The sequence below is a fragment of the Anser anser genome, assembly GCF_964211835.1.
Source record: "Anser anser genome assembly, chromosome: 2".
In the NCBI taxonomy this organism is placed as follows: Eukaryota; Metazoa; Chordata; class Aves; order Anseriformes; family Anatidae; genus Anser; species Anser anser.
In genome coordinates this window covers 125032443-125044745 of record NC_139721.1, presented here as the reverse complement: position 1 = coordinate 125044745, position 12303 = coordinate 125032443, and the positions used below count along the sequence as shown (strand labels likewise).

General features: G+C 38.1%; 1 protein-coding gene across 6 annotated transcripts in view; it reads right to left on the bottom strand.

Annotated features, from left to right (window-relative positions):
* TBC1D5 (TBC1 domain family member 5) overlaps window positions 1–12303 on the bottom strand; it is a 320497-nt gene that overhangs the window by 19127 nt on the left and 289067 nt on the right. For all 6 annotated transcript variants that reach the window (XM_083824309.1, XM_083824307.1, XM_083824305.1 and 3 more), the window contains one exon: window positions 6105–6204. In XM_083824309.1, coding sequence (XP_083680435.1) covers window positions 6105–6204 — 100 coding nt within the window. The remainder of the gene's footprint in view (window positions 1–6104; window positions 6205–12303) is intronic.

The following is a 12303-nucleotide window of genomic DNA, read 5'->3' as shown; positions in this document are numbered from 1 at the left end:
ATGGATGAAGCCAATCTAATTAAGGTTTTAAAGGTGCTATTTCACACAGTGACTTAAATTATGCACCAACTATATCCTGTAAGTTTCTGTTCCTGTATTTTTATATTTTTTGTTCTGTGCTCATTGTTTGCAATAATTACAGTGAAAAGGTGGCTTTGAACTATGTTTAATGAATCTTCTGAATAATGTTTATCTGGAACATGTCAGGCAGTATAAGTGTAAGTGAGTCTAACAATTGCCAGAATTTCCTGATGCCTTTGGCAGGGATATATCCTAGAGATGCTCTCTGTGAATAGTAAGCCACTTAGTTAGGTAAAAGACTATATTTCTTGTTGTTATTTTTTAAATATTTTTTATTTTATTTTTTTACTGTGATGCTGTAACTTCTGGGCATTTTGTAAAAAAGTACAGTTATGTAGTCTACATATGAAAGCCTAGAGCTAGCATGTCATTTCAGTGGCACTTAAAAGAAGAAGGATGAAAACTTCACCTTTCGACCTCCATTCTATAATCCATACTGGAGGACCAGAGATGTACTGTAATACTGGTGAAGGACATAGCAACATATTACAGATAGCAGAAACATTAGAAAATGCACCGTAAGGACAACTCAACCAGCCTGGTACAGATAGCTCAGAGAAGGATTTATTTGCTTTGGCTCAGCTAAGCCAGCATGCTCAAGCGTAAACCTACTAGGTGCAGGTCAGAGCTGAGAGGTTTTAGTGATGTTGCCTCCAAGACAAGACGTGATTTAAAAACCTGGATACTGAGCAATGTTTTTCAGAGACCCACATGAATGTCTGTCTAGCAGCTGGCTCAAGTTAAGTTGTGCCAGAACGAAGATGAAACTAATAAAACCAGGCAGACATATGTTTATTCTGTGTAACTGGGTACCTTTGCACGTATTTCTAGGGTGTTGTGCTGAACCACGTGAGCTAGCTCTTTGCAGAGCTGTTATGAGTCCACAGGGCTTATTAGCTCAGGCTCTATGCTGTGAGAGAGCAGCTAAATTGCTCCTGGACCTCAGCTAGCTGTGGAAGCAACCCGCCTACATTTACATAGCGCTGCCCTTAAGCAAAGCAAGTGTGGAATGTCCTTAGTTTCTGTACTTTCATAACCTGATGAATTGCCCATCAAAAGAGAATAGTTTCTATATAAAGATCCACATATCCGAGTTAACATGGAACCAATGTTCCTTTAAATTGCCTCTCATGAAAAGAACTTCCTGTACTACGCGTGTTGATTATTTGGTAAACTTTTAAATACTTGGAGATCTGAAACTATATCTCTGCTGGAAACTAATGTCAGGTCCTTCAGTCTTAAGAACTGTGATGATGGATTGTTTCCTGTCCCTTATAAACAGATGACATTTAAAAATTCATCAGTTTTCTTTCTGCAACAAACCTGGCAAGCTCATAAACATCCTTCACAACCTCTCCTATTAGTGCTTGCCTATGGAGGATTGATACTTCTCCAGAGCTTTAATTCATTTTTTGTTAAGACACTGTGCTTTAATCCTGGGCTGGTACTGACAGGCTCCAGACTCTAAAGATTCTAGAAAAGCAGATCTCAGATGGCAGTATTATTAACTGCTGTCATTTGAACTGCCATTTAACGATACTGTGTTGTCTTAAGTCTGGGACATAATGAACCTTTGCTGTTTGAGACCCTCTGGACTCGCTCCATGCCGAACTAAGACCTCAAAATCAGTCCCAAGTCGAATGTGAAGGATAAGAGAGGAGCCTTCCAGCAGATATTGTGGTGCCTTTTGAGTGATATTTGAGTGTGTATCTCTTAGACAAATTATTCATGATCTGCTCTATCAGACAAAGGTCACATTTACCAGGAAAAATATTCTTCTGAATGCACTTGCTACTTTGATGATTTTCTTTCCACATAGTCAAGAGAAAAGAGGAAAGCAATCAAAATTATTCATAAAATAAGTAACATTATGACAGGTTACAATATTGCAATATTTAACCAGTATATTACAGCTTTCTGAATCATTGAGCCTTGAAGTGTTTATGTGCGCTAGCAGAAAAATGCCTCAAAGAAAGAAAAATGTTGAAGAACATTACCTCATTACTAAAGGTACACGCAACAATATTATTTCCTGAAAAGGGCCAGTGTATGTGAAAAAGAAACATCAGGAAAATATACCGGTGATAATGCTGGAATAGTAATAGCTATGGCAAATATACTTTTTCACTATCAGCTGAGTACTATTCTGCGTTTATATTAAGACCAAAGCCACAGGATAGTCTTACAAGATTGGATGTGTCTTCATTTCATTAATCGAAAAATTGAACACAAGGAATTTTTTTTATTTTTTTGGAAAGTCTAGGACAAGCTGGTGGAGAAGGGCTGTAACAGAAGCAAAATCTGCCTCCTGGCTGCCAGTTTTATATACACAAATTTCAACAATTGTCCTTGGAGGCATTAAAAGGCATTCCACCTTAGCCATGCTTCAGTGGTGAAGGGAAAGGGGGAAGAAAATTAAAGCTCTTTCTGATGCTCAGCCCTAAGAAAGAGACAAGTATCACAGAATGACTTTCCTCTGTTTTCCTGATCAAAAGACTGCTTCTAATTTCTACACACAGCACTAAGTAGTAATATTTCGGAACCATCATTCATTTCCATGGTAACATCCCTTGATATTACAAGCAGTTAATTATGCCATTGCTGTGTGGTACACTGTATGTGTTATTTACGGAAACAGATAAACATTTAATGAAAGCATTTTTGAATATATGAACAAAATAAAAAATGCTGTTCTATCCCTGTGGTCTTTCCTCATGCACTATGCAAAGAAAATACAATATTAGCAGTAATTTGCTGAAACCTATAGAAATACAATGTTCTTGGTAAAGAAATGTGGTAACTTTCTATGGCAAAGGAGAATTCTGACTGAGATTTTAATTAAATAATATTATTTTCTAAAAAGATATCATATAAAGATACACTTGGTATAACTGGATTTGATATAAATAGACTATAAATTACTAGGGATTCAAAACAGAACAAATGACTTCATGGTTATCTTGATTATATCAGAGCTATAATGCAACATATCTGTCATGAAGTAACTGTCCTTGACTGTCATCAAGATCCCTCTTGTAAGTGAAAGAACATCCTATTGTTTGATATTCTAATTTATAGTGCAAATTGAATAGTTCTGTAGTGAATGGTCACTGGATATGCAATTTCATAAGCTAGAATTAATATTGTTTTGTTAAAAAGTGACCTGCAAATGTAGTGCAGTCAATACAGGAAAAAGAGTATAAATTGAGTAATGAAGTTTGCACAAACTGTTTTAAACAGCCATCTAAAAATGTTTTCAATAAGAACTTTATCGAATTTAAAAAGTAAAACTTAGACTGAAAACTAATAATTCTTAAAAATATTATCTAATTCTTTGTTTAAGGAATTGGTTTTGTAGAGCTCCTCAAGTTTTACATGTATTTTTATAAATAATTCAGGCAACTATTAAATGTATATGTTTTCTTATAGTGCTGGCAGAAAACATAGTATGTTGCAGAATAACCTGAATTATTCATCTAAAAAGTCAAATAACAACAAATGGATTTTAACATAATCAAACACAAGAAACACATATGGAAATAAACGTTTCCTAACTATGCCAACAGGATAAAATAGTGTGCTTAGAAAGCTGTGATTCACAAAATTTTAAAGGTCATAGTGGATTATCACCTCAACCTACCACTGTATCAAAGTGCACTAATGTGATGCTGCACTAAATATGTTTAAAAAGAAGAATAGTATGTAAAAGTACACAGATGACCTTCCCTTTGTTAAATGACCACTTTCCTGAGCCTACTGCTAGCACAGCTTATTGTGATCTGATTAATACACTACAAAAAGCATGTGAAAACCCTGAAAAGTTCAAAGGAAGACCACAAAAATGATCTGGTGTAAAAAGCAACCCAAAGTAAAGATACTGTTGAGAGATTGCTTGACCACTTTATATAGCTAAGATACATGAGGGTTTTCAATCTTGTTACCGAGAAAGTTACAAGAGCCAAAAGCTGGGTCATGAAATCAGAAAAACTCAGCCTTACAGGAAGAAATAACATCCTTAAGTGTCCCGAAGATTACAAGAGGAGCAATATAACTCATTATTATCTGCTCTGTGGTCTCTGAAATGAAGTCATTTTCATGGGTAAGAGATACCTGGGGGAGTACCGGACTAGTTGCAATATTGGCCCTTCCTAACCTTTCCTCTGACCCAGAAATGACCAGATATTTTCAGAGTTTTATTTTGCTGCCATTCCCTCAAGCCCTGAGAAGTGATGGATACAGGAGATAATCCTCAGCGGGTGCTCTCTGGTGCTATAGAGAATCCATTTTCTTGGGCAGTCTGCTGGCACATGCTGCTCAGATCACCAGGATGAATGTGACTGACAGATTTCAGGTCATACGGGCTAATATCATGGTGGTTTTATTTCTGCCTTCCCATGGGTTATCTGCTAGCTAATCTGGGGACACCTAACCTCTTCAGTTTGCTACAAAAGCAGGAACTGGGAACGTTGGTGGCATCTCAGCACCACAACATTACTCTCATCCTAAATCCAAATCACACACCATACCAGCTACTAGGAGGAAAGCTAACTCTGTCCTAGCTGAAACCAGGACACATGCATAGCTGTTAATCTCTACAGGATTTAAATGCATTAGTCTAACCCAAGTTTACAAAGTTAAGAGCCCACGGTGTTGACAAGATGTGCAGGAATACTGTGGAGAAGATCAGGGAGTCAGCTAGGAGAAACTAGGCCGGAGGGCTCTGGAAGCAGCGCTGGTACACCCAGCGCACACCCACAGCCAGAGGTGCGCAGGGGGCAGTTTGCCCTGTCTGCGGGTAGGAAGCAGCTCCATGCTGCTTGTGGGAGACTATTGGCCCCGAAAGTAGGCCAAGAAAGAAACTTTAGCTTTTTTTCTTGACACACTGTTCTTTCCCTCATCCTTTCAGTCGCAAATAACGCCTTGAGCTTGCCTCCAGTCTCATCATTGCCCAGATGCCCTCACAGAAGCAACCCACTACACCAGAATAAAGCTGTTGGGCTTAGAAGTTTACCCTTGGTTTTTGAAGGCTGTGATTCCAAACTTTCAAATAACACAGTATTTATAGCTTTTCCTTGGATCTTAACAGTGGCTACTAAAATTATACGGACACTCACATAAAAGAAAATGAAAATACAAGTACAACGTGGCTTTCACATCTGATATTTTTGATCTGGTAAATTTAGGTGTCACATATTTAGTTCTACCCACTGAAACACTCAACTTTAAATTATTTTGCTTGGACTGTGATGTTGCAGGCTATAAACAAATCTTAAAATTATTGCAGTTGTGCCCTGATTTCTTAACAACAGTCCTTTCTGCACATAACTAAATATAGTAACTTTTGGACTTCGGTGCAACAGTTTAAAATTGCTGCTTTTATCAAAGCCTAGCTAAGTATATTTATACCTGAATCGACTGAAGCTTTTTGTTTACTTTCTCTGATTTGTCTTGGCAACATATAAATCAAATTATAGATTAGAGTCTTTGTTGATTATTTTCCTAATATAACTCCTACCTTAATATATTTCTCCTGGTCTAAGCAAAATACTACAAAGTAGTCTGCCTACAGTAGCACATTTTTACATAAAGAAGGTGATCGGCATAGACCGTGCAGGTGTTAGATTTAATGAAAGTATATGATTTTTATACAGCTATCACTACATGCACCAAGTATCGTTCTGGGACTATTGAACTGCAAATGGGCTTACAAAATGAGCTGTGAGTTCTAGCAAGCCTCTTACAAGAAAATAAATCTTAAGAACAAAGACCATCTGTGCTAAAATGCTTGTAATTTTTTCTTAGCATCATCAGTGGCTAACACACTCTCAAGTTTAAAGGTATGACAGGATGAAGGTACAGTGGTTGGCAGAATCTGATAGAACAACTGGGTACATTAATTCAATTTTCGTTGTGACTTTTAAAATAATATGCACTGTACTACATAAATATTATTTTAGTTGTAATACAAACATCAGAAGAGCATTCGCAAAGATTAGCAGGCTAATAGAGGATACTGCACTTACCAAGGTGTGTGTTCATCATCTTCGCACAATATTTGCACATGGCTTCCAAGTCATTTAGCTGTCCTTGCAGAAATGAAATTTGGGCCTCCAATTCCTCCTCCTACAATTAAAACATTATTAGCATTTTTAAATAAACAAACACCTTTTTATGATATACAGTAAAATTGGTAAGCTAACCCTTGACATGTTTAGATGTCTTCTAATTCTAATTCTTTGTTCTTCAGCAAATTTTGGAAATAAAGAGAATCACCTTCCAGATGTATTTATTAAAAGACTTTTAAATTATTTTGTTATTTCATGGAAATAGGGTTTGGTCTTAAATTTTCAATTTTTATTAATACTACCCTTTTTTCATTTAAAGAATCTAAGAAAAAACTGCCTACATTCTCCTACATTATTCATGAAAGGTTAAGAGTTCTTATTTCTTTTCCAGAAACACCGTACAACAGCAATAATTAAAAAAAATTATCAAGGAGAAAAATACACACTTCCGGCAGAGTAATTTTTACAGCAATCTGTTTGACACCTCAGAAAAATTCCTTTTTATTTTAAGGTGTACATTTAATGAGACCTAATGCCACACTCAAGGGTGCACTACTATTATAAATTTTGGCATATTTATTTGTGTCACACATCATGCTCTACTTGTATTAAAAACCTGCACTTCTATGCCAAGGCAATTGCAATAACACAAAACTTCTTATACATTGTTTAGGTGAAAACTATTTGCAGCTCACATACTGTAAAAGTTACTTTGAATTATTGATTTCTTTAATAAAGATACATCAAGTGTAATTTAAAATACAATTTTTAAAAACAGATTCTTGATTTTAAGGCCTAATTTTAAGCCACATGACCTGTATATGCAATGGAAACTACCTCAATGAAGAATTTCTCTTTGAACGCCTTTGCTATCTACACTTGCATCCAGTCTTGACTTAATGACCATACGGCAGAGAAAGTCATCGCTTTTTAAGAAAAAATCCTTCAAAGCTTAAACACATAGAGTATCAAGCAATTTTGTTTCATTTTATTTAAGAATGCAATTGAATTCAAAAAGATAAAGGCAAAGCAACGTTTCAGCATGCTGTTTTTCTTAGGACTTTTAGTCTTATCATATCCTTGTTTGATGGGGATTGCTGAACATAAGTGTGAATTACATTTCAAATGAAAAAATTCCCAAACTGATCAGCCTGAATCAATCTTGATTTAAACATACAAGTGATCTTAATCTTCATCACAAACTGAGACACAGAGGCAAGAAAAGGAAACTTAGCACTAATACAGCATATATCCAAAAGCAATTGAAAAAAACAGTAGCATTTTGCAAGATCCAGCAATATCACTTTCTCCTTATGCACTTTTTCCTTGCACCTATAACCTACAGACATTAAGTAATTTTTTTCTTTACTATTTCCCTGTGTTAATAAACCCTCACCTTATTTTACCCACCCTCATACTCTTGTCAATTTAAGCCTCAAAGGGACTGATTTGATATTGGCAATTTATGGATTCTGAAAGACTAACCTCATTTAAAGCCTGCAGTTCTGTCACAGCCTATACAAGCTCTTCAAGAAATGCCCCTGAAGAAGACCTTTTCCTACTACATACAGAAATCTAGCAATTGGAAGAAATAATCTACCACAAATTTTAAATTGCCAGTTCACTACAAATCTAGCTGTAAGATGGGGAAAGGAAACAGTATTTGAGTATTTTTCTATAAATAAACATCAATTTCCTAAAAACATTAGTCAGTAATAGAAAACCATTTTATCTTCTACAACTGAATAAGAAAATTTAATTTCACATAATTTAAATTTCCATGTTTCCCACACTATTTTTTCTTATTCACGGACCACAACAGCAGTAAATTGATTTTTAAATGTTTTTGGACAGCTCTATCCACTTGAGCAGATTACAAAACGAGCCTTTTCAACTGTACAAGAGTACAGAAAGGTACTCCCTTTCCTTTGGCATGGGAGGCTGGTGCTGAGTACCACTCCTTCAGCTCATTTGGAATCTAGCACGGGCTGCAGAAGCGTTCAGCATACCCAGTGCTTACAAAGGAAGGCACTGTGGCCAGGAGCTCACAGAAAGTGCAAGAGGTTTGTTGCCAAGTGGGAAATCTTGCAAAAGGCTGAGTGAACGCACTTTGAGCTTCTTATTTATCTGGCACCCTCAGGAAAGGCACCAAGGAGCGCTGCCAGCAGGACGAACAAATAAGCAAGGCAGTTAACTTGGCATTTGACACACAAGAGACCCAGATGTACTGATTGCATAAGAAGGCAACACCCAAACGGTGGTGACGTGCTACAAGACATAACTCCTGCCCTTGCTGGGCCAGTCACCTGCAGTGCTGTGCCAACCTCGGTGCATATGGAGCCCTGAGGGTGACCACCCTGGTGGGAGGTTTGCTCTGCTAGAGTTGCTGCAGCAGGTGTGGAGCAGCTGGTGCGTTTTGTTGCATCGGGGACGACAAAGAGGAGACTGACAAGATCTTTCAAGGTGCAAAAGTTTATGCCGCTGACAGGGAAGGTGCAACTGAGGCCTCATGGAATGGGAAAAAGACATGCACTCCTAAGGGAATGGAAACTGGAGGCTTGTGACTTCTGGCAGCAGGGAGGCTGGCCAATGGTGCAGGGCCCAGGCAGCAGAGGGGACGAACAAGCTCCCTCAGAGGAAGAATCCAGATTGGACACCATATCAGAGAGCTACCAAGACAAAGTGATCAGTGGCAGTGAGTGGTTGGTGACTCTCTTTGGGTATGCCAGCCAGATCCCTCGCCTAGGAGGGTTTGTTGCTTGCCTAGAGCCTCAATTTGTGGTGTTGCAGAAAGACTATTTGGGGTAACCTAATGTTCTGATTTCTTTCTGCTTTTTCATGCAGACACCAATTAGGTGGTGATATGAAACCATTTTACCTCAAAAGCGACTGTAGGGCTCTCGGGCAAGGGTGAATGGGACAGGAATCCTTGTATCGTTTCTCTTTAATCCTGTGGCAAAAGGGAGAAGCCTGGCTAGCAGGAGGTGTATCCAACAGACCACACATATGGCTACATATCTGGTGGCACTAGCAGGGCTTGGACTACTTTGATTGTGACACCTCATTTGATGAGGAAGGACAATTTAAAACAAGAATAGATACACCTAGCAAAGACAGGGAAGAACATCTTTGTTAACAGGCTTGCTAATCTAGTGCAAAGGACTAGAAGTTTAATTTGCCATAGAACAGGGACCTAACCCAGAAATACATAAAGGAGCAGCACTTATGGAGAAGGTATTCAGAAGGCCACTTGGCTGAGCAAGGAGTTTCTTAATGAACTAAAATGATAAAAGCATATATTGAAATGGAAACTGTGGAAATGGAAAGCCCATGTGTGGAAACAATGACAGGAAACAAAGGACAAGCACACAAGCATTGCTTGGACACAGGAACAACACTAGGAAGGACAAAGTCCAGCTGGAGCTAAAATTAATGTGGGACATTAAAGGGTGACAAGAAGGAATTTTACAAGTATGATAGCAGCAAAAGGAGGTTCAAAGAAGATGTCCATCTATTGCTTTTAGGGGAGATAACAAAATACTAGATGATATGGAAGTCTGCAGCAATACCATTTTTGCCTATAGCTTTTTAGGCAAAGTCTGCTGCTAGACCTCTGCATGTACAGCTTGGGAAGGAGAGGTATGGCTATGAGTGGGAGAGCAATAAGTTGATGAATACCCGAAGAAGCCAAATGTGTTCAAATATATGGAATCAAACGAGATACACACATGGGTGCTGAAAGCGCTGATGATGTGATTCTAACACCACTTGCTATCATCCATGAAGAATCATTGCTATTACAGGACAACCCTGATGACTGGAGAAAGGTTAATTTTACATTCATATTAAAGAAAAGGGAGAAGGAGGATCTAAGAAACTGCCTCACCTTAGTCCTGGAATTCGTGGAGCATGTCCTCTTGGAAACAATTTCCAACGTGCAAAGGACAAGACAATAATCAAGAGAAGTCAACAAGGATTTACCAAGTGCAAATCACGCTCGTGATGAAATGACTGGTCATGCGGATGAAGGCAGAGAAGTGGATGCAATATACTTTGACTGCATTTAGGCTTTTGACACATTTCCAAAAGTTTCATCATTTACAACGTGAGGAAGAATGGGCTGAACAAAAACATTGTAGATGGGCTGAAAATTGGTCAGCCTCCCCCAAGCTCAAATGGTTGAGTCAATGGCATTACATCCAGTTAGTGGTTGGAAATTAGCACAGTAACTCATGGACTGCTACAGAGATACTGATTAGTATCTTCAGCAACAGCTCAGATGAGGGGACATAATGCATATTCAGTAGATTTTCAGGTGATGCAAAACTGGGAGGCATCAGAACTGCAATTCAGAAAGACCATGAGACACTGGAGGCCTAAGCAAAAGAAACTTTTTTGAGGTTTCTGTTTAAGAAACTTAATGAAGTGCAAAATTCTGCACCTGGGGAGAAAAAAAGCAATGCAGCAGTATAGACAGGAAAGGAACTAGCTATGTTTCAGGCCTGTTGAAAAGGCTACATAGGCTACAGTGGCTGCTGGGTTGAATGTGAACTAACAAAGCACTACCCTCACAAGAAGTGCAAATAGTGCTCTGGGCTGCCTAAGAAGGAATGTGTGGTCAGCAAATACAGGAAAATCATTATCCACCTCTATTCAGTGCTCTTGAGGCCTTGCCTTGAGTAATATTTTAGGCCATCAGCTCAAGGACGCTGGAGAAACTGGAGTAGGTACAATGCAGGGCTCCTGTGCTGGTTACAGGTCTGGAGGATGGGCTGAGCTGGGCTTGCTTACTTTGGCAAACAGGAGGTTAAGGGGAATACTGGGAGCCTGCAACTACAAGGAGTTACAACGATGATGTAATCAAATTCTCAGCAGTGGCAGAAGATAGAGAAGGCCAAAAATTGCCTCTTGGAAGGTTCAAATGGATCATTAGGAAAATGTTTTTCTTTAGGAGAGCAGTGCAGCAATGGAAGAGGTTACTCATAGAAGTGGTAGAGTTCCTATTCAAAGCCACTGACCTGATCCAATGTTAGTGATTGTCCTGCTCCAAATAGAAGTTTGAGCAGAAGTCACTTCTAATCAACATTTCTAAATCTAATCTACTTACAGGATCTTTCTAAAATTGCTCTGCAAATTATGAACGTTTTACAGCTTTGTAAAGGTAAGCAGCAGAACCAAAAAGCCCCTCAGAAAAAAGGACACATTTTTTTCAATATTCTGAAGTCAAATTCTTTAGCAATAGTAAATGAAACAACTGATTTATAACTGGTATTGTGCAGATGCTGTCTATTCCTGTCCAGACAGCATTCCCTGCTCCATTCTGTAAACGCCAACTTTTGTGCTTCACTGTGCTGAAACGGTGAGTTCCCTGGATACCATTTTTATTTTGTAGCATTGATGATTTGATCCCTCTTATGCATGAGCAGAGACTTACAAACTCTTTGAACTGACCAAACGTAAGTTAAAAGAAAACCATTATGATCCTTCCTTCCTTGAGAAACCGACCTTCCAGCTGAATGGACAGACGCAGTACCACAAACACGTGAGCAGTGATTCAGACTTATTCTACCATAGCTCTCAAAGGTTAACCAGCTGACCACAAAATAAAAAACAATCAATCGTCTAAATAACTAATCAAAACAAAAAATCATTGCCAAATTCTTGAGCAACATGTCCTACAAAGCATATAAGCTCACAATTTTCTAATATTGCAAGCTGTATTATAAGGAAGAAAACCAAATCAAGCAGCAAATCAAACAAAAAAATCACTACATGAGACATGCAAGACCAAGTTGTACACATTTAATGACGTTATTTTTCAGTAAAACATCTTAACAAGATTTTCTGAAAATTTAGTCCCAGGGTCCTCAAAAAACTTTTCCACATCTTCAACATTCCTGATGATTTAGAGCCTTACAGATGATCCATAACAAATTTAATGTGAGAATGAAAAGGAACTGGGTTATTTGTGATGCCACATTGATTTTATATTTCACTAACAATATAAGGTAGGCTAGTATTTATGTCTCTAGTCAAAGCAAGAATCTATTCGAGTACCTCCATATCCACATCTCCAACTATTTTCATTGTGGTTCAGACTAAATCTGCAAAAAAAGTGATTTACATATATGTTTCTCATGCTTTTCTTTCTTCTTAT